The following is a 27874-nucleotide window of genomic DNA, read 5'->3' on the forward strand; positions in this document are numbered from 1 at the left end:
TTTGTGAATCTTTGTACTTTTGTCCATTCACTGTATTTATTTCCCCCGATTTTAACTACAAAATGGTGATTTTCTTGAGTCAAAATGAGAGCACAGTGGTATACCTCTGGTTACGAACTTAATTCGTTCCGGAGGTCCGTTCTTAAACTGTTCTTAACCAGAGGTGTGCTTTCGCTAATGCCGATGGCACACAATTTCCAGTCTCATCCTGGGGCAAAGTTCTCAACTTGAGGTAACTCTTCCAGGTTAGCGGAGTTTGTAACCTGAAGCGTTTGTAACCTGAGGCGTTTGTAACTCAAGGTACCCCTATCTTTTTTTTTTAGAAAAGAAACACTGCTTGTGAATAACAGCATGGAGCTAGGGCTCATAGACTTACAGAAAAACAACAACAGCTTCCTAAATTTACCCTGGTTAACGTATATTTCCACATGCCCTCCAACATGCTACAGAGGGGACTCGTGTGACAGCACTGCCCCCCCTCCAAAATGGCCGCCTGTAATTCCGGTATGTTCCGCTTAAAGCAGGACAGTTGAGGGGCATGCATCTAGATGTAGCCTTTTTCTTTTTAATTAAGTATCTGGAATGCCTGCCTGTCAACCAGGGTGGTTCTTAAGGTGGCTAAATTCCCTCCCCTCCCCTCCCCAAACCACACCAACCAAGAAAGTTAAGAACACAGGAATTTGCCTTATACTGAGGCCCCATTTAAAGCATTATGATACCACTTCAAACAGTCATGGCTTCTCCCAAATAATCCTGGGAACTGCAGTTTGTTAAGGATGCTGAGAGTTTTCAGAAGGCCCCAATTCCCAGAGTTTCCTGAGTAAAGCGATGGATTGTAAAACACTCTGGCAATTGTAGCTGTGTGAGAGGTGCCCTTGGGCACCAGGTTGGTGAACCTTGTTGTACGCTAACTGGCAACAGCTCTCTAGAATCTTAGGCAAAGAACATTTCTAGCTCTCCTGGAGATGTCAGGATTGAACCTAGGAGATCCTCCTGCATGCCGGGCAGATGGTATGCTGCTGAGCCGCAGTCCTCTCTTCATTTTACTAATTTTAGTTTTCTTCCCGTAGGTTCCATATTTGTAGGCTGATTTCCCATTTAAAAGACCACACACTTTCTTGCAGTAATAAAATGAGTAAAATAAGATCAAAAAGTATGAAAACATAACCAAAAAGGCAAAACAAGCAAGCAAAACTAAAAAACAACAACCCAAAATCTCTCTGAAGTAATAATAATAAACAGAAGCTGTAGCAATAATAAGTCAAGGAATAAATCAGCAATCAATAAGTGTTATAAAACAGCAGTAAAGGAAAATACAGCCAAACCAGTAGAAACTATAGCAATAATTAAAACAGTGAAACAGCAGAAGCAACTTTTGTTAACCATTAAACACCTTGGTGCAGAGAGGAAATTATCTGCTTCCTGAGACAAAACATTATCAAAGTGTGTTATGTCCACATTATATGATATTTACATTACAAATCCCGCCTTATTTTTTATTGTGGACTTCCTACTGGATCCAGGGATGAACAGTTTATCACAGGCACTAGGATCCAGAAGAGGCCAGATATTGCATAGCACCAAGATCATCTATGGAGCCTATTATGGGCAAGACTGTGTTGCCTTTTTATACCCTCCAATTACCTGGGCTCTGCAATGTGCTCAGTTCCGAAATTTGAATATTTATGGCACTGCTGCCTAAACAGCATGGACATTCACATTCCATATCGTAGAAAAATACCATTTCACTTAATGACTACTATTTCTTCTAGAAAGTCTGGGCACTTACAAGTTGCATCTATGCATGTTTACAAAGAAATGAATCTCACTTTGTTCAATGGGGCTTAGAAGAGTACAATCCTGTGACTTGGGTCACTGGGAATGACTGTGCCCTTGATGTTTCTGTTGCGCTTTAAAGGATGGAGCAGAGAGGTGGTAGAAATCTGGTCCAGAGATAAGTAAAAGGTAAAGGTAAAGGGGCCCCTGACCATCAGGTCCAGTCATGTCCGACTCTGGGGTTGCGGCGCTCATCTCGCTCTATAGGCCAAGGGAGCCGGCGTTTGTCCGCAGACAGCTTCCGGGTCATGTGGCCAGCATGACAAAGCTGCTTCTGGCGAACCAGAGCAGCGCACGGAAACGCCGTTTACCTTCCCGCCGGAGCGGTCCCTATTTATCTAGTTGCACTTTGATGTGCTTTCGAACGGCAAGGTGGACAGGAGCTGGGACCGAGCAACAGGAGCTCACCCCGTTGCAGGGATTCGAACCGCCGACCTTCTGATCAGCAAGCCCTAGACTCTGTAATTTAACCCACAGCGCCACCTGGGTCCCTTCCAGAGATAAGTAACTATACACATTTAGAGGACATCTGAAGGCAGCCCTGTATAGGAGGATGGATGGTGGCTAATGGATTTAGGTTGAATCCTGACAAGACAGAAGTATTGTTTTTGGGGGGACAGGGGGCAGGAGGGTAAGGGGGTGGGGACTCCCTGGTCCTGACCAGGATAACTGTGCCCCTGAAGGACCAGGTGTGCAGCCTGGGAGTCATTTTGGACTCACAGCTTTCCATGGAGGCGCAGGTCAATTCTGTGTCCAGGGCAGCTGTCTACCAGCTCCATCTGGTATGCAGGCTGAGACCCTACCTGCCCGCAGACTGTCTTGCCAAACTGGTGCATGCTCTAGTTATCTTCCGCTTGGACTACTGCGACACGCTCTATGTGACGCTACCTTTATAGGTCACCCAGAAACTGCAGTAAATCCAGAATGCGGCAGCTAGACTGGTGACTGGGAGCGGCCGCGGAGACCACATAACACCAGTCTTGAAAGAGCTACATTGGCTCCCAGTATGTTTCCGGGCACAATTCAAAGTGTTGGTTCTGACCTTTAAAGCCCTAAATGGCCTCGGCCCAATATTGCTGAAAAAGTGTCTCCACCCCCATCACTCAGCCCAGACAGTGATGTCCCTCTCTGAGGGTCTTCTGCTGGTTCCCTCACTGCAAGAAGGGAAGTTATAGGGAACCAGGCAGAGGGCCTTCTTGGCAGTGGCACCTTCCCAGTGGAACAACCTCCCACCAGAACTACACAACTTTTAGAAGACATCTGAAGGCAGCCCTGTATTGGGAAGTTTTAAATGTTTGATGTTTTACTATGATATGTATTGTAAGCTGCCCAGGGTGGCAGGGGAAAGGCAGTCAGATGGGCAGAATATACATAAGTTGTTGTTGTTGTTGAATGTCATTGTTTAGTCGTTTAGTCATGTCCGACTCTTCGTGACCCCATGGACCAGAGCACGCCAGGCACTCCTGTCTTCCACTGCCTCTCGCAGTTTGGTCAAACTCATGTTCGTAGCTTCGAGAACACTGTCCAACCATCTCGTCCTCTGCCGTCCCCGTCTCCTTGCGCCCTCCATCTTTCCCAACATCAAGGTCTTTTCCAGGGAGTCTTCTCTTCTCATGAGGTGGGCAAAGTATTGGAGCCTCAGCTTCAGGATCTGTCCTTCCAGTGAGCACTCAGGGCTGATTTCCTTAATAATTTCCTTAATAATTGTTGTTGAATAGGACATCCCTATTTTCATCGGAGACATATTGGGAGGTATGTATATCTTGTGTCTGCATATTCATTCATTTCTGTTTTCTTGCATTTATATTCTGCCTTTCTTCCATCATGGAACCCAAGGTGACCGACCAGGAAACCATCTCTCTCTCTCTCTCTCTCTCTCTCTCTCTCTCTCTCTCTCTCTCTCTCTCTCTCTCTCTCTCTCTCTCTCTCTCTCTCTCTCTCCCTCTCCCCTCTCCCCTCTCCCCTCTCCCCTCTCCCCTCTCCCCTCTCCCTCCCCCCTCTGTGTGTTTAACTAACTGGAGCACCACAATATATTTGTTACCGGATGTAACTCTCGCCAAGTTTTGCAAAGGTCAAAGAAAAAGGAAATGAAGAGCTTTAGGCAGATGAAAAAGTTTAAGGGCATCAGCTTTTGGGTATCCTGTTATCTACCATACAGTCTGAATTAAACCCACTGGAAAACCACACCATGTTCTCTGAACACAAACCGTTAACTTGCTTTATGGCCTGAAGTTAACAAACCCGGAGCCACTCAGAAGATTGCTTGAACAACATGATGTAGTACCATTTTTCTGTTGAGCAGTTACTTTCCCATCTCCGTCCTTTTTATGTACACTGTATTTTTGGCCGTTTGAATTATCTCCATGTTCCCTGAAACCCACTTTAATATAATACATTGCCTTCTTGCAGGAGAAGATCTACTCTTGAGGGTAGAGTTGATGAACTCAACTAGGTCGGCAAGCATCTCCAAGCTTCTGCAGACATTTTTCTATTATGCCTTTAGGCTGGGAAAGGATATATGAATTATTTTCTACCTTCTTCTGGCCTGAATGTCACACTTGTCCTCTGAGCATAGTGAGAGGAGAATGCTTAGATATATTGGTGCTTTTTTTACTTTCTATAGGAATGTGATGCCTGCTTCTTTTAAAAATTCTCATCTTTTTGGGAAAGGGATTTATTTTTAAGGCACCTGATTTATTGAAGCAGCTGCAGGACACCTGAAGCAGTTTCACCTTCTCATGTCTGAGGAAAAAGCCCAGGCAAGTTGTGAAGCTGGAGAAAACTCTGAAACTTACCCATCACATGGTAAAGAACATAGCTGCCAAGTTTTCCCTTTTCTCGTGAGGAAGCCTATTCAGCATAATGGAAAATCCCTTAAAAAAAGGGATAACTTGGCAGCTATGGTAAAGAATGGACATTGGTATTTATGAATGGATGAAACACACAACTGCCTTACAGAGACTGCCCACTGCTCTATCTCCAAGGTCTCAGTTGCTTGAGATCTTTTTAAGTTGGACACTGGACCTGAGTCCTTACTTATAAGACTGACTGTGCAAACAGCACATCTCCTTTTAAATTCCAAAGTCAAGCACACTTGGCATTCAAATCCATACCAGCATTTGCTAGGAACTCTATGCATTATAAGCACCCGTCTCTTCCAGAAGAAGTAAAGAGTAACTCCTGAGAATGCAAACACTGATAATCCCCGAGCTATTAAACAAACAGCTTGTTTTTTGAATTTTCTACCATTGGGGAAGAGGACGCGGGTGGCGCTGTAGTCTAAAGCACAGAGCCTAGGGCTTGCCGACCAGAAGGTCGGCGGTTCGAATCCCTGCGACGGGGTGAGCTCCCGTTGCTCGGTCCCTGCTCCTGCCAACCTAGCAATTCGAAAGCACGTCAAAGTGCAAGTAGATAAATAGGTACCACTCCAGCGGGAAGTGGCTTAGTCATGCTGGCCACGTGACCTGGAAGCTGTACGCCGGCTTCCTCGGCCAGTAAAGCGAGATGAGCGCCACAACCCCAGAGTCGTTTGCGACTGGACTTAATGGTCAGGGGTCCCTTTACCTTTACCATTGGGGGAAACCGCTTTCCACACCTGTCTGTCTGCCACACAAACCCCATTATTGGCTGCTCACTCTCCACCTTAGAACAAATCTATATCACCAGGTTCCACAGGAAAGCACTAGACATATCAAGAGATCCATCGCACCCTGATCACCATTTCTTCGAGCTCCTGCCATCGGGACGGAGATACAGAACAATGAAGGTGAGAACGAGCCGTCTCAAGAACAGTTTCTTCCCTAGAGCAATTTCGGCCTTAAATGGAAAGTCCAGACTTTGAAGTCATCTTATTTTTACTTGCCATTTTGTATTGTATTGTTTAATTAATGTTTTGTAGTTATTTTAAATTTATGTGGAGTGCCTTATCTGAGTGGATGGAGCAGCCGAGTAATTTCGTTGTTCCCGCAGGGGGGCAATGACAATAAAGATTATCTTATCTTATCATCTTATCTATCTGTTGTAAAAGATGCTCATGCATCTTCTAGGGGGCAGTTATGAAGTCCTTGTCTGGCTCGTGGGCTTCACCATTGGGCCACAGGGACCAAGAAATCACCCTAGCGCATGCCTAACACTACCATGATGACACATTGCTGAGAAAGATGGGTGGTGTTAGACAAGTTGCCTTTCAGGGAAGCTTACCTGCCATTACAGATCAACAGATCCTCTGGGTGTCTCTATTTTCCAGGGACAGTCCCGGATTTATGAAAGCTTTCTGATTTGATCCTGGAAAGTCTTGCTTTTCCTTAGGAAATGTTGGAGGGTATGGAGTTATGTGACCTTGGTGCCAAGGAGATAAGTATACAACCTTCAGAAGACATCAGGAAATATCTGATGACAGCCCTGTATAGGGTAGTTTTTATGTTTAATGTTTTATTATGTTTTGCTGTGTGTTGCAAGCTGATTTTCATCAGCAAAATGTTGGAGGGTATGGAGTTATCGGACCCCTGAGCCATATGTACAGGAAAGTTTTTTTAAAAAAAATGTTTAATGTTTTCTGTGCTTGTATATATGTCGGAAGCCACCCAGAGTGGCTGGGGAAAACCAGTCAGAAGGATGGGGTATAAATAAAGTTATTATTATTATTATTAGAGGTGCAAAATATGGTCTGAAGCTCAACATTAAAAAAACTAAGATCATGGCCACTGGTCCCATCACCTCCTGGCAAATAGAAGGGGAAGAAATGGAGGCAGTGAGAGATTTTACTTTCTTGGGCTCCATGATCACTGCGGATGGTGACAGCAGTCACGAAATTAAAAGACGCCTGCTTCTTGGGATAAAAGTGATGACAAACCTAGACAGCATCTTAAAAAGCAGAGATATCACCTTGCTGACAAAGGTCCATATAATTAAAGCTATGGTTTTCCCAGTAGTGATGTATGGAAGTGAGAGCTGGACCATACATAAAGAAGGCTGATCGTTGAAAAATTGATGCTTTTGAATTATGGTGCTGGAGGAGACTCTTGAGAGTCCCATGGACTGCAAGAAGATCAAACCTATCCATTCTGAAGGAAATCAGCCCTGAGTGCTCACTGGAAGGGCAGATTCTGAAGCTGAGGCTCCAATACTTTGGCCACCTCGTGAGAAGAGAAGACTCTCTGGAAAGGACCCTGATGTTGGGAAAGATGGAGGGCACAAGGAGAAGGGGATGACAGAGATGGTTGGATAGTGTTCTTGAAGTTTGACCAAACTGCGGGAGGCAGTGGAAGACAGGAGTGCCTGGCGTGCTCTGGTCCATGGGGTCACGAAGAGTCGGACACGACTAAATGACTAAACAACAACAACAACAGTAGTAGTAGTAGTAGTAGTAGTAGTAGTATGAAATAGGACATCCTTATTTTCATAGGAGAAATGTTGGAGAGTATGGATATTTCCATTTAGATGCCCTGATAAGCTTCCAAGCTTTGCACAGGACAGTTTGATGATCGCTGATCAAAAGTAAGACATTGCTATCATCTCTTGGCAAAGGAACTCCAGGAGCAAAACAGAACTCAAACAATTATTGAAGCAGGCAAGACTTATCCCAGCTGTAATGAGCACTCACACTGGCCTCAGGTGGCTCATGTTTCGACTGCTGATTGGATAAGAGGAGGGAAAGCAGGTCTGGATATCCTAGGGTTTCCATATTTCGAAAAGTGAAAATCCGGAAACAAAAGTTGTTGAGCTTTTTTAGCTACTATATGTCCAGATTTCCCCATACACTGTTTACGAGGGCTGAATACCGGCTGTGTTCGGGAAATTGCAGGCGTATGATAACCATAGCTGTCAGGTTCTCCCTTATGCTGAATAGGCTTCCTCGCGAGAAAAGGGAAAACTTGACAGCTATGATGATAACCTTAGCATATCCATATGCACTGCCAGGCATGTGGTAAGAGCACACCCCACCGCCCAATTTATTTATTTATTCTTTTCAAATTTATACATTTCACTAATTTTATACATTTCACTAATTTTACATTCATTTTGACATTTCAAAACTTGACTTCCATCCCCCTCTTTCTGTGGTTCCTTAAATTTGTTTTTAATATCTTCTGCATATCCAAATTAACTTAAATTGCTCATTTATTCATCTTCTTTAAATATACACTCTTATAAAACTGCAGGTTGTTACAATAATCCTGCCTATGTTTTATCTGTTTATAATTTATCTGTAAATATCCAATAAACCATTTCCATTCTTTTATTTAAAAATTCTTATTCTTTCGGTAAATTTCACCATTTCTGCATATTCCACAAGTTTTTGTATCCGTTCTTCCCTTACTGAGACTTCTGCTTCTTTCCATTTTTGGGCAAGTAACATTCTTCCTGCTGTAGTCACATACATGAGCAAGTTTCTATACAGTTTAGGTAGTTCTGTCCCTATAATTCCCAAAATAAAAGCTTCTGTTATTGTTGTTGTTCTTTACAAAGGTTATTTTAAACATCATTTTCATTTTATTATATATCATTTCCCAATAAGCTTTAAGCTTACTACAAGACCACCACATATGACAAAAAGAACCTTCTTTCTCATTACCTTTCCAACTCTTATTTGACTTAGATTTATACATTTTTGCCAACTTTATCTTGGTAAGAGCACCTTGGCATCATTACTAACCTTGTAATGCAGAGGACTACAACACAGATGACAGCAATCTGGATAGTTCCAATTACTGCTGCTATTAAGACGTACTGAAATCGTACAGGGCCAGGAACCACATATAAAACGCTGTAGTCCTTTTTTTCACAGTGTTCTCCAGTGTAGCCTGCGTCACACCTAGAATGGAAAAAGACACGTTGACCCCTTCCCTTGTGGATGGTCGTGGCTGCGTTGCATGAGCCACAAGCCAGGCATTGCCAGAGAGATGTTGTGTCATAACTGCACAAGAATGGTGCATGGCAGCTTCGGATGTAAGAAAGCAGCCATTTCCATTCCTGCCTTTCTTCGTCACAATCAGCACCGTTTCCATTCCTCTGCAATTCAATTCCCACCAAATACTGCTTTATTCATTTGGCTGCCTACTACTTATTGTAATTTATGCAAGTATTTTTGTACCTTATAAAGCAGGGGGTCACCAAACTTAGGCCTGGGGGCCGGATGCGGCCCAATCGCCTTCTAAATCTGGATTGATGTCTGGTACCATCTGGTATGCAGGCTGAGACCCTACCTGCCTGCAGACTCTCTCACCAGAGTGGTGCATGCTCTGGTTATCTCCCGCTTGGACTACTGCAATGCGCTCTACATGGGGCTACCTTTGAAGGTGACCCGGAAACTACAACTAATCCAGAATGCGGCAGCTAGACTAGTGACTGGGAGCGGCCGCCGAGACCACATAACACCGGTCTTGAAAGATCTACATTGGCTCCCAGTACGTTTCCAAGCACAGTTCAAAGTGTTGGTGCTGACCTTTAAAGCCCTAAGTGGCCTCGGTCCAGTATATCTGAAGAAGTGTCTCGACCCCCATCGTTCTGCCCGGACACTGAGGTCCAGTACTGAGGGCCTTCTGACGGTTCCCTCGTTGCGAGAAGCCAAGTTGCAGGGAACCAGGCAGAGGGCCTTCTCGGTGGTGGCGCCTGTCCTGTGGAACGCCCTCCCATCAGATGTCAAAGAGAAAAACAGCTACCAGATTTTTAGAAGACATCTGAAGGCAGCCCTGTTTAGGGAGGCTTTTAATGTTTAATTGTTTTATTTCATTTTTCTGTTGTAAGCCGCCCAGAGTGGTTTGGGAAACCCAGCTAGATGGGCGGGGTATAAATAATAAATTATTATTATTATTATTATTATTATTATTATTATTATTATGTTTTGTACATGGGATGAATAAACGTGCACTGACAATTTCTGCTTCTTTTTTCATCGGAATCCACAGACACTTCTAGCTGCAGCTACTTTGTATATCTTACAAGATAACCAAGCATCTCTCCTTATGCCTCAGTTACTTTGGGGGTATAAGAAGGTTGGAGGTGTTGCTGTTTGGTACTTTTATGATGATTGTCTATATACCAAAACAGAAATCCGAATGTGTGCCACGCTGAAGAAGCTTAATTTGTTCTAGACAACTGCTCTCATTTTGAAGTTGATGTATTTGATTTATGTATGTATTCCGTTTATGCGTTGCTTCCCATAAAACATCCCAAAATGATTTAACAATAAAAATATCAGCAATCACACACAAAAGGAGAGATGGTTTCAAGTCCAATGCAGATACAAACTGAAATAAAGGTCTCCATTTTAAAAAGCTAGTTGGAAAAAAGGTATTTTTATTTCTTTAATAAGCAAATGAAATGTTTGTTTGTTTATTATACAGTGGAACCTCGGTTTATGAACACCTCGGTTTACAAATTTTCAGTTTACGAACGCCGCGGACCCATCTGGGACGGATTAATTCACTTTCCATTATTTTCAATGGGAAAGTTCGCTTCAGTTTATGAACAGACGCCCGGAACCAATTACACCCATGCTTTGGGTTAAGTACACTTCAGGTTGAGTACTTCGCGGACCATCTGGAACAGATTAATCCACTTTCCATTACTTTCAATGGGAAAGTTCGCTTCAGTTTATGAACGGTTCAGTTCATTAACAGACTTCCGGAACCAATTGTGTTCAAAAACCGAGGTACCACTGTACCCTGCCCACCATTCAAATTTTCAGGACCGCTTACAATCATTCTAAACATAAAAAACAAGACGAAAACACACGTAGCCATGGCTGTGTGCAATCTCCACTGCCAGAGGCCGGATGCCTCTGAGTTATAAAAAGGACCGCTGGGTGGGTAAGTCCAAGCAAAGGTGACTATAGGGTTGTGGTGCGCATCTCACTTTCAGGCCGAAGAAGCCGGTGTTTGTCTGCAGACAGCTTTCCGGGTCATGTGGCCAGCATGGCTAAACTGCTTCTGGCGCAACGGACACCGTGATGAGTGCCAGAGCACACGGAAGCGCCATTTACCTTCCCGCTGGAACGGTAGCTATTTATCTGCTCACTCTGGTGTGCTTTCGAACTGCTAGGTTGGCAAGAGCTGGGACAGAGCAATCTGGGTTTGAACCGCCAACCTTCTGATCGGCAAGCCCAGGGGGGCGTTGCCTGTGGTGAGCATCCCAGGGGGACAGCGCGGCAATGTCACCCCCCCCCCCAGGGATGACAACTGGGGTGGACTTCACCCACCGCTTCCCCCTTCCTCTGCCAGTGGTTGTTGTGGTTGTTGTAGCTCTCAAGTTCGGTCCACTGCTGGGTTAGGGTTGTTGAGGGTTTTTTTTTGGGGGGGGAGCAAAGTTGTGAGTTTTTTTGGGGGGAGAGGCAAGGCTGTTGAGCTCCCCCCCTTATTTTTGGGTCCAAGTTGTTGAGCTATTTTTATGGAAATTTGCCAAAAAAAACCCCCCAACACTTCCAACATAGTTTGTCATACGCCCGGGTTTTCCTAGACATTTTAACCAAATTTGGAAATTCTGAACGTATGGCAGCCCTAGGATAATGCCTGCCGAGCAAGCCTGTGCTCTTAGGAGCCTTTTAAGGGGTGCATCGACATACGTTGCAGGAATGCATTTCTAAACAGCTTAATGGTGCTGCATAATTTAGGGCAGTTCTACTACATACATTAGGTGCCTCGTTACATAATTTAGATCCAGAGTGGATGGGGTCTTGGCAATTATTCTTTTCCTTGCTGTATCGAGATAGCGTGTGTTAGCAAGTGTGCCTGTTCAGTTTATCATTAGCCGCTTAGTTTGGGGAAAGCGTTACCTGCAAGATGGTTCCAGCATATTAGCAGAGTGTTCACATTTCCCATGCATGCAGAAGCCGTTATAATGTTCTGGACAAGGAATGTAGATCCCCCTGGCGCTTTCTTCAAGTTTGTTGGCATTCTCTATAAAGACAGATGAAAAAGGAAAACCAACCTGTAAGTGTGCAGCATGGTGAAGAAACAACAACAAAAGGCATATTTGCTTTGGTATACGGCATAACAAATTGAGGTTGAATCCTGACAAGACAAAAGTACTGTTTGGGGGGGACAGGGGGCTGAGTGTGGAGGACTCCCTGGTCCTGAATGGGGTAACTGTGCCCCTGCAGCCTGGGAATCATTTTGGACTCACAGCTGTCCTTGGAGGTGCAGGTCAATTCTGTGTCCAGGGCAGCTGTCTACCAGCTCCATTTGGTACACCGGCTGAGACCCTACCTGCTCACAGACTGTCTCGCCAGAGTGGTGCATGCTCTGGTTATGTCCCGCTTGGGCTATTGCAATGCGCTGTATGTGGGGCTAGCTTTGAAGGTGACTTGGAAACTACAACTAATTCAGAATGTGACAGCTAGACTGGTGACTGGGAGTGGCCACCAAGACCATATAACACCAGTCCTGAAAGACCTACATTGGCTCCAAGCACAATTCAAAGTGTTGGTGCTGACCTTTAAAGCCCAAAATGTCTTTGACATTTGAACTGCGCAAACCCGGAAGTGTTTTCGCCGCGTGCGCAGAAGCGTCGCGCGCGGTCGGTCTGCACATGCGCAAAGTGTGAAAATCGTGAAAATCGCGCTTTGCGCATGCGCAAAATGGCGCTGCGCATCGCGTTTGGGTTACGAACTGCGATCCGGAACGGATCGCGTTCGTAACCCGAGGTATTACTGTACTTCGGGTTAAGTACGCTTCAGGTTGAGTATTCCACGGACCCGTCTGGAACAGATTAATCCACTTTACATTACTTTCAATAGGAAAGTTCGCTTCAGGTTAAGTACGCTTCAGTTTAAGTACTCCGTGGACCGTTTGGAACGGATTAATCCACTTTCCATTACTTTCAATGGGAAAGTTCGCTTCAGGTTAAGTACGCTTCAGGTTAAGTACAGACTTCTGGAACCAATTGTGTACTTAAACCGAGATACCATTTTATACCTGAAGGAGCATCTCCACCCCCATCGTTCAGCCCGGACACTGAGGTCCAGCTCCGAGGGCCTTCTCGCAGCTCCCTCACTACAAGAAATGGTTGCAGGGGACCAGGCAGAGGGCCTTCTTGGTAGTGGCGCCTGCCCTGTGGAACGCCATCCCATCAGATGTCAAAGATATAAACAACTATCTGACTTTTAGAAGACATTTGAAGGGAGCCCCGTTTAGGGAAGTTTTTAATGTTTGATGTTTCATTGTGTTTTTAATATTCTGTTGGGAGCTGCCCAGAGAGGCTGGGGAAACCCAACCAGATGATGATGATGATGATGATAAAAGAACAAATACCTGAGACTCTCATTTAAGTGCAGGAGGATATACTGCAATAAGTTATCACTTTAACAAAGGTGTGTAGATTTAAATAAATGTTTCCCGAGAATGAAGTAACATGCATGAAGAGGGTTGCAAACTTGTACAGTATCTCTAATTCCTGGGAATGAGCCTGTCAAAGTAATCTCCTTTTACAACCCATTGATTCGGGGAGAGAGTCAAGCATATTCAGAGCTCCCTCCCGCTGGAATTAAGGAAAGACATCAATAGGAACATTGTTAGGTGCTTTATGTCAGTTTGAATTCTTTGTCAATTTATCCTAATTTTGCCTGCTCTGGAAGGCAGCTGTTTCCCACAATTTCATTCTCAGTTCCACCCGGAGATGTCAGGGAGCGAATCTGGGACCTTCTATCACCGAGCTAAGGCCCTTCCTCAAATATACAACTGTATTGCAACAGTCCGAGGCCTGCAAAGGCAGGTTTGCCTTTACAATCCAAGCTGCTAAGGCAATATGAGATCATAAGTCAAAAGAGGATTCATTCTTTATTCAGACATATGCATTAAGCAATACTGAGTGTGAATGCAACAGAAAATATTTACTGTTCTCTGGCTGCAATATTTAGATTTATGTAATGTGTTTAAATTCCAAGAGACATCTGCAGCATCCTTTCTAATTTTGCAAAAAACATATAGAATCGACAATTATGCTTGATAAACACATTTCGCAAGCCTCTCTTCTGGGATAAAAAAATGCTTAGGTAGGGCATATTTCCCCCCCCCCCGAATGTGGACTTGTCAATCAGCTCATTTGTATTTTGTTACATGTACATGAAACTGTATTATTCCATTATGCCTTTTCTAAGGTATAAATGGTGAACATGTGGCCCTCCAGATATTTCTGAACTACACCTTTCATTATTCCTGAGCATTAGGTAAAAAGGTAAAAAGGTAAAGGACCCCTGGACAGTTAAATCCAGTCAAAGGTGACTGAGGTTGTGGCTCTCATCTTGCTTTCAGGCCAAGGGAACCGGCATTTGTCCACAGACAGCTTTCTGAGTCAGGTGGCCAGCAGGACTAAACCGCTTTTGCCGCTACAGGACACCGTGGCGGAAACCAGAGCGCACGGAAATGCCATTTACCTTCCCGCAGCAGCTGTACCTATTTATCTACTTGCACTGGTGTGCTTTCGAACTGCTAGGTTGGCAGGAGCTGGGACAGAGCAACGGGAGCTCACTCCGTCGTGGGGATTCGAACCACTGACCTTCCGATCAGCAAGCCCAAGAGGCTCAGTGGTTAATAATAATAATAATAATAATAATAATAATAATAATAATAATAATATATTTATACCCCACCCATCTGGCTGGGTTTCCCCAGCCACTCTGGGTGGCTTCCAACAGAGCATTGGTGCACGTTGGCTGGGGCAGATGAGAGTTGCAGTTCAACAACAATTACAGGGTCACAGGGTCCCCATCTCTGAAGTAGAGGCACAACACAGTGTTCTTAGGAGGTTACTTCACTGATAATGGGTTTCTCCTCCCCACTCCCCACACTGTAAAATCCAACACATCACAGGGCACAAAGTAAAGCTGTAAAAGAAAAAGGGGAAGGTGTGTAGCATTAACTATATACTAGCAAGAAAATGATATTTTGATGTCTGAGGCAAAGGACAAGATCTGTCCTGCCAAATTCACACGCAGAAGCCGACAAAGACTAGCAGTTGAATCTCATTCTAACACTGAACTGCAAACAAAGCTTAGCTGTGTCTTCCACCGGACGGGAACAGCCAACACCATCAACAGTTGCCACCTGAGGCAGCTGCCTCACTCTGCCTAATAGTATGGCCAGCCCTAAGTGACAGGAAGTATATTCTAACCTTCTATAAGTAGTAGTAGCAGCAGTAGTAGTAGTAATAGTAATGATGATGATGATGATGATAATTTGCCCAGAAATGCTGGACAGTTTCCAACACATATAAAAACATAATAAAATGCCAAACATTAAAAACTTCATGATACAGGGCCGCTTTCAGATGTCTTCTAAAAGTTGTGTAGTACACTCTACTATGGATATCCGACAGGGTCGGAAATGAAACAGCCGACGTTTTTACTAATGCTTTTTATGATGGTGTATCTTATAATCTGTATAGGAGAAAACACGATGGATTTTAGAAATGAGCCATCTCCTGTCCCTTTTGCTGATTAGAGCCTCTTCCACAGCAATTAACTACCAAGCCCTAAGATTTCCCTTTCTTTATCTTATCAAGTGAAAAGCTAGAGTCTCGTTGAAAGCCTCATTTCGACGTGTGATCTGCAATTTTCACTTGTCCCTGGAGCCAGAAGATGACCCTGAACACGATGAAAGCTCAAGTTCACGCAATGTTAGTAAACTCCAGAGAAATTATGAGATATGGTGAAACTCTGATAAACTTTGGCCCCAGTCCAGATATACCGTATTGGCCTGAATATAAGCCACACACGAATATAAGCTGCCCCTTTAAAACTGGAGAGGGGAAAAGAAAGAAAAAAGAAAGAAAAAAATACCAAAATATAAGCCGCTCCATTCCTCGCTGCTCCTGGCTGCATACTGGGGGGGGGGAGCCACGCTGCGTTACCAGAGGCCTTTCCTCTTCCTCACTCTCTCCCTTCCCGGCCTTGGGGGACAGGACGGGGGACTACGCAAGGGGCAGGCACCGGTTTGCCACGCTCCTGATGCTGTTTGCCCCACGCTCCTGGCTGGATACTGTAAGGTCACAAATATAAGCTGCACTTTAACTTTTCACGGTTGGAATTTGGGGGGGTGGAAGTGCGGCTTATATTCAGGCCAATATGGTAATTGCATGCAGCTTGGCACTAGCCCCCAATATTGTCCTGTATCTAAAGTCAGGTATATTGTCTTGCACTATGATAAGGTGATATTACGGACCATGGCCTGTACAGTGGTACCTTGACTTATGAAGACTCGACAATTGAATTTTCCGACTTACAAATGGGGCAAATGGCTGCACGCTTACGAATTACTCGACATCCGAACGAAAACCGTGGCAGTTTTAGATAGGGTTTTTTCAACTTACAAATTTTTAGATGGGGTTGCTTCGACTTACGAATTTTTCCGTTTCCAATGCATTCCTATGGGAAATCGCGTTTCCAATGGCGCTTTTCAACTTACGAATTTTTCGACCTACGGAGGTGCCTTCGGAACGGATTAAATTCGTAAGTCGAGGCACCACTGTATCTAAGTTATACTCAGAGTAGACCCATTGAAGCTAATGGGCTTAAGTTAGTCTTGTCTAATAATTTCAGCAGGGCTCCTCTGACTAATACTGAATATAATAACTACATATTTTAATAAATTTCCATCTAGCCGCAGATCTACATCCACTTCTGTTCTACAGAATGGCAGTGAATAGTAGCATTCCATGCTGACCTGTGTTTGTATATACCTGAATCTGTCCTTTCTACATAGGCATGGCATCATCAGTGTGGCTATGTGTGTGCAGGGTAGATGCTCCTTCTATGCAGGCTCCCTAACAAACAGACAAGCCAAGTGTTCAAAGGTTTTAGTTTTAACCACGAAGCTAAAACTTTTACTCCAAAGCTCTGATTGGCTCAAGAGATTGACCCAAGTTTGAATGAAGCCCTCCGATCTGCTTCATGTTATTTTGAGGGCGGGGGAAGACCCTGATTGAATGTGAATGAATACATTGCATTTGGTAGGTAGCAGAATACGGAGCCTGATTGTTGTTCCTCCGTTCCATGGCTAGAGTGAATGGTGGACTGGATGCGGGTGAATAAACTGAAGCTCAGTCAAAATATGTTCATGGTGGGAGCTGGTATTTCTCCTGTTCTGAACGGGGTCACACTCTCCCTCCCACAAAGGAGCGGAGATGCAGTTTGGGCATCCTTTGGAGGCCTGGATGTGATTCCAGGAATCACAGGGAGCAGCTATGGCCTGGAGTACATTTTATCAGCTCACAACTAAAGAATGATGCCTAGGCACCATGAAAGATGCCTTGGTCATCACCAGGCTGCTCTGCTGTCACTCATTCTATGCCTTTGAAGACTGCTCGGGAACTTCTATTAGTTCAAAATGCAACAACCCCACTTATTAATGGGTCAATAAGACCCAGGTGGCACTGTGGTTAAACCACTGAGCCTAGGGCTTGCTGATCAGAAGGTCGGCGGTTTGAATCCCTGTGACGGGGTGAGCTCCCGTTGCTTGGTCCCAGCTCCTGCCAACCTAGCAGTTCGAAAGCATGTCAAAACGCAAGTAGATAAATAGGAACCGCTACAGCTGCTTTGGTTTGCCAGAAGCGGCTTTGTCATGCTGGCCACGTGACCTGGAAGCTATACGCCGGCTCCCTCGGCCAATAATGCGAGATGAGCGCGCAACCCCAGAGTCGGTCACGACTGGACCTAATGGTCAGGGGTCCCTTTACCTTTACCTTTAAGGGCTAAAAATACATATGCAAAGAAAACTGTAGCGCCTCCCGAAACTGGGGCACAATTAAAGGTTGATTTAAAATAGTAAAGCGTTGGTCCATAATATTTCAATATATGCTTCCCCCCTCAAGTCTACACGTACACTACAATCACTGGGTGGAACCCCGTTCCAATCCTCCATTTAATTTAATTTTGTTTTATTTTACATGATTTATATCTTGACCTTTGTCACAAGACCTCAGGGTGGTTCAGAACAATTGAAAACATGTAAACCAGTCAGAAAGTTAGAAACACAATTCGTGGTTCAATTTAAAAAACCCGGCTCCATTATTGCTGTACAGGTCATTCCCCCTTAGGATATTCAAAGGGTTGAAGGAAGAGGAAGGTGTTAAGTATAGTAATTTAATTCACTGAAATTGTAAATGCTTGTATGCATTACTATGTGCTTGAAATTGATTGGTTGGCAACTGAATTCTAGAGCGTTCTCTAGTAGTTCTCGTGTGATTGGCTAACATTGGCCATATGGGATGAATCTATTGAAGGAGATGACTGTGTTTGGAATCCACTGTGAACACTGCTAAATTGAATAGAGTGTTGGGATGCTTCTTCTGTCCTTGAAAGAAAGAGAGCAAAGATTCAGGAGAAGGTGAAAGTGGAAATCTCTCACGGGAGCTGCAAGACATGGCCTAACTGAGATTCAGAAGGCTGAGCTCTGGAAAGAGAGGGAAATGCAGTTGTTTGAAAGTTAGAAGAAGAGTCTGTAATCCCATACTTGGGGAAGCATGTGATTGTAAACATTATGTTTTAATTCACCTGTAACTATAAGTTTCTGTGAGAAAAGTTTTTGGATGTTAAAGTCTGGGCACTGGTTTAATTTCCAAAGAAGGGTGTCAGTCACATATATGATTTGAGCTTCCCAGCTGCATTTTCACTACTCTTACTTCAACAGAAGGTAGTCAGCTGTTGCCAAAAGATGGACAGTATTGGGTCCAGCTGTACCCTAGGGGGAAGCATATTCCAAAAAATTGAGGTGCCATTGCTGAGAAGGCCCTGTGGTGTCACAGACCCTTGAACATCAGTATGGAATGGGCTTACCAGAAGGGCCTTTCCAGTGGATCTCAAAGCATAGAGAGATCTGTGTATCAGGAGAGGCACTCTTTTAGGTAATGAGCCCAAAGGCATAATCTTAGGAACTGTGATTGGGTATGTGTGGAAGCCTAAAGACAGTAACTTCTAAAAGGATAATGTCCAATCCATTTTTGATTCAAAAATACAATTTCAAGGAGAACCCTTGAACATGTACGATTTGCAGGCAGAGCATTCCTAAGATCGTCAAATGCATTTCAGCCTAAAAGAGTGTGACATGCCACCACACATACTTAAACTTCACTTTTTCGCTCTTGTTCAGAGCCATTGGCATTTGAGGAGAGCTAAATATACATATTGTAGCACTCCTCTCCTGACAGAGGCTTCCAGCAGAATTTGAAAATCTGGTGTTATATATATATATATATATATATATATATATATATATATATATATATATATATATATATTTCTTCACTGAAGATTTTGAGAGTACCTCAGTTACAGTTCTGCTGATAACAATCCCTGGGACTGTGGGATATTGTAGATTTGAGGTGTTTTATTTTACTTAAAGTTGGTTCCAAGTTATGTAGCCCTCAAGCTAAAGTGGTTAAAAGACACATGAGTAAAATATAAGGATATGAACAGATTGTATGGACAATTTTATATCCAGCTGCTCTTTGGCTTGCTTGGCCTACTATTGATTATGCTAAAGAATAATGTCCCATGCCATTATGGAGAATCTTCAAGGTTGCTCATAATTAGGGGAAGACGCACTTTCTAATTTTTCCAGTCTTCAGTTCACTTCCCCACATTTCCACACCTGCTTGCCATTTTTTAAAAAGTCCTAAACTCACCAGCATTTTAGTACAAATTTCTCCTGGTATACACATTTGCATGCAAACTTGCCTAATACATGCATTTTTGCAAAGCAATTATCTTTAAAGTAAGGTATTTTTGTATGGTATTTTCATTAACACATGCATCTTTATGCACACCAAATGCATTTTGTACACATTACTTGGTTTGAGAACTGCATTGCAAAATTCGGAGAAGTGTTCTTTGGTTCTCTTATGGTTTTCGAAAGTGCCAAATTAGGTAGTTTCCTCTTTAAATGAGAACTGAATCAGATTTCTCTTTCATTCCCTCGCAGCAAGGTCAGGTGGTACCCGCTGTGAATTTTTTTAAGCTTTTTGTTTTTAGGGAAGGTACCCCATAGTTGCTGAGCTTTTTAAAGGGAGGGATGGTCACGAAACAGATACGCCCGCTGATCGTGAAAAGATGACCATCGAGCTGGCACCCCCTGGTGGCCGGCGCTCGTACCCACGATTGCCGCAATTGCCCCACCGATCAATCGTGCAAATGCACCCGGCGTGCAGTGCTGACAGCCAGGGATGCCAGCGCTGCCCAGAGAACTCAAAAATATGGCCGGCGATAGCATAAGACCGCCTGCTGGGGATGTGAGTGCCGCCCGCCGGGGTGTGAATGCTGCCCGCCGACGGATGACGGGCTGATCGCTAGGCGTATTTGTGTGATCAGTGGGCGGATTTTCACAATGACGATTGTGCAAATCAGGAAAATCCACCTGTCGGGGGGGATTTTGTCCCCACTGCTAGCCATGACACCCCCCGCTCCCCTTTGTGGCACCCCTGTTCTCACTCACATCATATAAAATAATACAAAACAGTATCAGTTGAACAGAAGACCCTAAAATATGTTCAAAGCATTGTGAGCACCAGAGTCCATAGCAGATGAAAACTACATTACAACTGTAGCAGAATGTAGGAGAATGAGATGCTAGAATGTGGAGCTGGTGAATTGGACCACACCACTTCAGCAGGACTGGCCAAAGACATTTTTGCATCTGTGGCAGACGCCAAAATGACGTTCCCCTCCCTGCCAGCAAAGAAGGATTGAAGGAAGAGCTACATCAGGGACAAGGGGGTAAGAAAAAGTGAAATCGGGATCTGCTGCCCTACTGGAACATGCCGCCTGAGGCAATTGCCTCACCTTGCCTCATGGGTGGGTTGGTCCTGCACTTCAGACTGTGGATGGGGGATATGCTCCTTTGTGGTTGAAAACTTCCTTGAAACAGAAGACCAACACATAGCAGGCAAGGCTAGAGTTTGCTTTTCCCGTTTTTAATTTGCAGAGAGGTGTCTTTTCTTTTGATCCTGGCAGAGCGTTGCAGTAATTCCTCCCCATAGGATGAAGTGTAGTCCAGTCTTCCACCTCATTCTGCAGCATCTGTAGTAGATACAGTCTAATTTTCACCTTTCATGTTGAACACATACTGGACCAAAGAAGCGCCTCTAGTCCCTCTTCCTCCTTCTTCTTAAGGGCAACTGGGACTGTCAAAGCTGTCAATGCTGGCTATCTGAGTGAGAGCTAAGCAGACATAGGACTGCAGCCTCACCCACTCAATTTTATTATTTCAGCCAAAGGCCATGACAAGTTCCCTCCCACCGATGTAATCTGGTCATTCAGAAAAACACATTCCGTAGACATTCTGTATTAATCATTAGACTGAGGACCTTTGCTGTAACGTCTGTAAAAAGCCAGGCTAAAAATGAAACTGGAATGTTACAGAGTATGATTTCAACATTAATCAAATTGTGGATTCATTGTGCTTGACAACTCATCTTCAAATGCCAAACTCTCCAAAGTCCTTATTAGACAGGAAGGAATTATATTCGCATTTTTGAAGTAAAAGTTGTTGTTTAGTCATTCAGTTGTGTCCAACTTTTCGTGACCCCATGGACTAGAGCACACCAGGCACTCCTGCCTCCCACTGCCTCCCACAGTTTTGTCATGTTGGTGGCTTTGAGAACACTGTCCACCCATCTCGTCCTCTGTTGTCCCCTTCTCCTAGTGCCCTCCATCTTTCCCAACATCAGGGTCTTTTCCAGGGAGTCTTCTCTTCTCATGAGGTGGCCAAAGTATTGGAGCCTCAGCTTCAGGATCTGTCCTTCCAGTGAGCACTCAGGGCTGTTTTCCTTCAGAATGGATAGGTTTGATCTTCTTGCAGTCCATGGGACTCTCAAGAGTCTCCTCCAGCACCATAATTCAAAAGCATCAATTCTTCTGCGATCAGCCTTCTTTATGATCCAGCTTTATGGTCCAGTTGGACAGGTAAGCATGGATAGGATTGCACACCACAGTGTTATGGTTTATCTCGAATGTTCCTCATCATTAACTCCCTGTCCACATAGGTTGTTGTTCATAGACCAGTTCAAGTGTTCTGCTGAAAGTGTGAGGGCATAAAGGATGTAATGGAAGTAGGGGAACCCCCATTTGCTCTGCCTCCATTGGTCTTGCCCACTCCACCCGAACCTTCCTGTGTCGAGAGGATAGATCTGAAGTGGGCTTCTAAGCTCATTTGGTTGAACATGCTGAGAAGCCTCTTCAGGACTAGGAATCAGGTTTCCTGCAGGACACAGAAAAGTTGGGAATAGAGGGGGTGGAGTTGGCACATTCAGGGACATTAGGGGACACACACCCTCTCACCCCTTGCACACTTAATGCCCTCACAAGTTTGACGGAATGCCTGAAGGGGCTCTTATTTTACAGTGGATTCCAAGAAGCATCCTTGGTTCATTCTAAATTTGGACAGCAATATTTTCCTCGAGAGGCTTCTATGGTCCCTTTCCAAAGAACTCACTGCTGCATACACACACACCAGAGTATACGATACAATGCTTCCACTACCAATGGGCATTTGTTTGTGGAAAAGTTCTGTTCTTTAGAATTCTCCTTCCTCTCCTGGTCCATTCCCCCCCCCCCCCGTAACGCAAATGGCGCCTTCATTAGAAACACCCTCCTTTTCTATCTTCTAACCACTTGCAGGCATTTTTGTACACCAGAACATTATTCTGTGCAATTGTATGGGTAAGCCTTTCCTTGTAATGTTTAAACATGTTCTTGAGAAGGTGGGCAAGGTATTTCTTCTTATCAGGAAGGAGAGTGATCTGCTCTCTGCTCTCCAAAAACCAAAACAAAGGAAATGGAATAGGCTACATAATGTGTTTAATGGCCTTCAGCCAGAATGCCATCAAAGAGCCTTAGTGGACTGATAATAAACCTTTTCTGTGTCAGGCCAGAATAGCTTTATATTACTTTATGCCATTCGTTTTATTTTTAAAAGGGGTTCCAGTTAACTATCCCAACAAGATGTGTGAGAGAAAAAAAACAAAAAAAAACAAAAAACAAAACCCAACTGCTTGTTTTCACTTATTTTGGCCATAGAGTTGAATTAAGTTCATTATGAACGTTTTAAATGCTGCTATCCACTAGGTGCTTCATAGAAAGTGAAGTTCAGAGCTGGTGCCAGGTGTGAGGGAGCCCCTGTTAAGTTATACCCAGATGACCCTCTCAACTGTCTTCTTCCCCCTCCCTAATATTCACCAGCCACATCAATATTCCCCTCTTGTTTCTAAGTTGGTATAATCTGTGGCTATAATCTCGATGCTACATACCACCCAAATTCACAGTTAGAAGGAATGATGGGCGGCATTTGTGAACATTTAAAGTGAGCATTGTCTCAGCTCTCCTTACAATAGCAGCGCCCACATGTTCCATATTAGGCACTTGGATGCACATCTCTCATATGGGAAATGTCTTGGGTGAAATGGCTACCAGGAAGGGCCAATTTATGCTTGGAAAATACCTGCTCGCCCATTACATCTGTGAGAATAATCTGAAAACCACCAGTGCATTCTCTTAGCAACTCCTGTAGCTGAGAACCACTTTGCAAAATTCAAAGAAGTGCAGATGTCGAAGGATGGATTTTTTGTTTACACATTGCTTCAGAAAGTGTGAATTAGGCAAATTCCCCTCTATATGTGAACTTAATCAAATTTTGCGCCAACCCTAATTGTGTTGAGTCCAAACTTACCATGCTATTCACAGATGGGGAGTTCCACTCACAAGAGATTTTCCTTCTTCAAGGATTCAACCAAAAGCACTTTTGAACACCCAGAACAGATCTTAATAAGTTTTATAACAAGACAGGCTGTGTTTTTATCCCTGTTTTATAGACGGAGGCTGAGGAAGAGACATCATGGTTTCTCCCAAGGCCACCTAAGGTAGTCTGCAGCTGAGGTGAGATTTGAACTGAGAAATACAAGGATTCCTGGTTCACACACCTGGTCTAATGTGTAACTCACTCCCCAACAAACCTTTGTAATCAAGACTCGGTTCACCAGCCTGTCGTATATAAAGTTTGCTAGGAAAAGCTTAACAAACTCTGACAAATTCAGGCAATCCCTCTGTAAGCATATCTTAATTTGGGAATCATCTGCACGAGCTTTTTTTCAGGTCTGGGAAATGTTAGTGCTCAAATTGATTCATGCACTGTGTTTGCAATATAAGGCTGATTCCTTTGGTGCTGACATAAGGAGTGATAATTCTCGAAGATCTTGACAGCATCGTTACACATGTAAAAATATGAATGGAACACGAGTTAGGCTTAAAGGTCCATGCTGCAAAATTCCCTGCCCGTCCATGTAATCCACACAGCAGCCATAACTAACTCAGTTAGGTGACTTTGACTTCAGGGAATGAGGTCCCACGATGCTGCCCAACAATACCCCACTGGTTTAACTTTTTATATAACATTATCTAATTTCTGTATCAAAACAGCCCGGCTGCTGCAGAATTGGGAAAACAGCTTATTTATATGTAGATGAAGCTATATGACATTTTCAAATGCCATATATTTGCATATGAAGGGTTCTTCCCCCTTTCGTTTCTTGAGTAAACAGATTTATTCTGCTGCAACTTCCACGATAATCACTGCAAGAATAATGCTTCCCCCCTCCCCCCCAAAAAAGGACACACACAAAATAATATTAACAAATATAATGGCAATAATAATAAAACAACAGCGATCATAATAATGTGCTTACGTGTAGCCCATATTATGGCAATGAAGCTCTGGCTATCAGTGGCAAGCTCAGGCTTGTCATTTTGATGGATGGCCATACCTCAGATGCCAAGCAGAGCACAGAGAGCAAAACTGCATGACCCGAGGATTTCACAGAAAATGGATAGAGGTAATCCGTAACATAAATCAATATTTACAATTCAACTTTGAAGCACATTATAGGATCTTTGTGGATGACCTAAGAAAGGACAGAGGTTAGATTCATTTCACTAACTATTAGAGTTGCATTGATCTCCTCCCTCCCCTTTGGACAGACTTTCCACTTGAGGGCAGGGATTTGCCCCCCAAAAGGGGCAAGAAGCTGCTCCTGAAGTCACTCTTCCTGCCACTTTCTGTATTCCTGCAGAACATTAAGAAAAATGGGCACGATCTAATTTGTTCATTGTTTCCAAGGGTAGGAGGAAAAAAATAACAATACAGCCCAGTTTGTGTACAATATCCCCAGCAAACTAGGAAAGAGTGATGGGCCTGTTTTCTTTCCAACCCCTCCCTTTGCACACCAGTTAGCTTAAACAACACTTTTACAGTGGTTTAATGTTGGTTTACTAGCCAGGATCAAACATGAAATCACAAGGCTCCATACCAGACATAACCATGATCTGTAGGTTAAGATAACAATTGGCGTAACAGGTGTAACCTGGCATGCAAAGGAAGGAAAGTGAGGGAGGAGTGGGTGGGCCTGACACTTTATTTATAAAAATTTGTATACAGTACCACTATATTGGGTCCTCCCTTAAAGAGGGCACGTGTTGCAACCAAACCTTTGTGTTGTGGGTGGGTACGATTGGTCAGCCACAACACCCTATTGGTAGGTCCCTTGGTGCTGGGTTTAATCTGACCAATGGGGACGCTAGCCAAAATGGGTCAAGGGACCTATATATGCCAATGCACGTGACCCTGAGCTTTCTCTCTTGGTCAGTGCATCGGAACACCTGCCCACCTCTCCCTATATTTAGGGCTTGCACGCTTGACCTTGCTATGCCATCGTGTGCCGTCTGTCGTTGGGACAGGGGCACGGCAGGAATTTCCCCCACTTGGCTGATTGGCTGGTGCCACTTGGGTTTCGCCTGCCGTGTAGGAAATCGTCACAACTTGTAATGTTGCAGATAGGCTCTGGTTCAGGTGATAGGGATGGGGGAACGTTCTCACCATCCCTATGCAAAGGGGTATTCCGTTAAAGGAATCCAGGGACTCAATGGTTTGGTCAACCCTGCAAGGGGGTTGTGCCCGTGCCTGAGTCCAGGGGGACATCTGGGTGGTGGACAGAGCATGTCCCCGGCTTTCTGCCATTCCATGTGTTCACCCTTGGCTGACCTATGATGGAGCTCTGGGTCAGCGCTACCTGCCACAGTGCAGGGAGCTAGTCGAACCAGAGCCTATGCAACTACTCACTTACTGTAATCAATAAAGCTGTGGCCTAAATACTGCCAAAAACCAAACAAAAAATTTGAGTCTTGTGTGAATTTATTTTAGGGGGAGGTTTAAAGGTCTTCACATGCAAATCATATAATATATAAAAGTGGTTTACAACAATATCCTATATAAATTTTTTTTAAAATAAAAATAAAAATCAGCGACCATCAGCTAACTAACATGGAAAGATGCTTTCTTAATTGCCTGCATAGAAAAAATTCAGCAGGCATTTAAATATTGAAATAAAAGGCACCTGCTGGATTTCTGCGGACAGAGCATTCCACAAGGCTGGGTCAATGACACTAAAGGCTCAGTTTCTTTTCACTGTCAGATAAGCCTTGCCAACTTGGGAGACAAACAACATCAGTCCTGCAGGTGATCCCAGCAAGATACCCTGAGCCTAAGCTGTTCAGGGATTTGTTAAGTATAATTGATTTAATTCACACAGAAATAGAAAATGTATCAATGAAGGTTTAATATGGAAAATGGCTAATTGTGTATTACCAACATTGGGGTTTTCCCACAGTAGTTTTTCTAAGGGACTCTAAGCTCCTAAATGAGTTAATCAGGGGTCCCCAAACTTGCCCGGCTTTGGGCCAGTTCTTCCGGCGCCGATCGTACGGCGGGCCAGAGGGCGGGGGAATGCGCTCCCACACATGCGCACACTTGCTTTTTCCGGTGTGGTGCGGTCCGGAAATGGCTTCTGCACATGCACAGACGTCATTTCCGGTGCACTTCCGGGTCGGCACGGCACCAGAAATAGCTTGTGCACGTGCGTATGGGAGTGCGTTCCCCCTGCCCTCCGGCCTGCACGTGCGCACAAGCTATTTCTGGCGCTGCGCTGACCCGGAGATGGGCAACCCCACCGCAGCGTGCCGGTAAGAGCGGGTGGCGGGGGTCGGCGGGAGCTGCACAATTGGCTCATGCGGGCCACATCCAGCCCCCGGGCCTTAGTTTGAGGACCCCTGGAGTTAATGATTACTTGTTGGTTCTTTCTCTACTCTGTGCTGAGAGTGAACCTTTGATCATGTGATGAAGGTATTGGGTTGCAAATCTCCATTTTGTTGGGATTTGCCTTTGTGACTTTTGTCTCAAAGCTCTGTGAAGTAAGGAAATGTAAAAGACCCTCTTTTGACTGTGTGAGAGAAAACAGATCCAGGCTAAAATAGATGTTGTGCTTCTAGGTCTGTTGGAATTATTTCATATTTTCTAAGATGCTGAGCCTGTGCTGGACAGCACAAGACAATGGATGGATATTTTTGGATGTATCATTTGATGTTTCTGTTTTATTCTGAAAAGCTCTGCTAGTAAACTTTGAATAATATTTCAATGGGCCTGGAGAAGGATATCTTCCCAAAAGGCATCAGTTCTTATGCTTCCAGTCGCTTCAAACTGCACAATATCTGCAACAGAATTTGTATGGCTACAGAGAACAAGTTGAATCTTGAGACTGCTGCACCCCCCTATTATATGCTGAGAACAGGAGATAGGGAAGAACTCTAGAACAGGCATCCCCAAACTTCAGCCCTCCAGATGTTTTGGACTACAATTCCCATCACTCCCAACCACTGGTCCTGTTAGCTAGGGATCATGGGAGTTGTAGGCCAAAACATCTGGAGGGCCGCAAATTGGGGATGCCTGCTCTAGAATGTAAGAACATAAGTAGCATCTTGCTAGATCAGACCAAAAGTGCACCTTCCTATTTCCCACAATGGCACACTTGGATAGCTCAGTTGGTTAGAGCATGGTGCTGGCAACACCAAAGTCGCAGGTTTGATCCCCGTGTGGGAGATCTGCATATTCCTGCATTCATTGCAGGGGTGGACTAGATGATCTTTAGGGACCCTTTCAACTCTACAATTTTATGATTCACCAGAGTTCTATGGGAAGATACAAGCAGGTCATGAGCACACACTCCCTTG

At 44.2% G+C, this 27874-nt stretch overlaps 1 protein-coding gene across 1 annotated transcript in view; it reads right to left on the reverse strand.

Annotated features, from left to right (window-relative positions):
* Nucleotides 1–27874, reverse strand: part of TMEFF2 (transmembrane protein with EGF like and two follistatin like domains 2) — a 232862-nt gene that overhangs the window by 1050 nt on the left and 203938 nt on the right. The window contains exons 8-9 of the mRNA XM_035132318.2: nt 11609–11732; nt 8492–8650 (exon numbers count right to left, since the gene is read on the reverse strand). Of these exons, the coding sequence (XP_034988209.1) occupies nt 8492–8650; nt 11609–11732 (283 nt within the window). The remainder of the gene's footprint in view (nt 1–8491; nt 8651–11608; nt 11733–27874) is intronic.

The sequence above is a fragment of the Zootoca vivipara genome, chromosome 1 (genome assembly GCF_963506605.1).
Source record: "Zootoca vivipara chromosome 1, rZooViv1.1, whole genome shotgun sequence".
Lineage (NCBI taxonomy): Eukaryota > Metazoa > Chordata > Lepidosauria > Squamata > Lacertidae > Zootoca > Zootoca vivipara.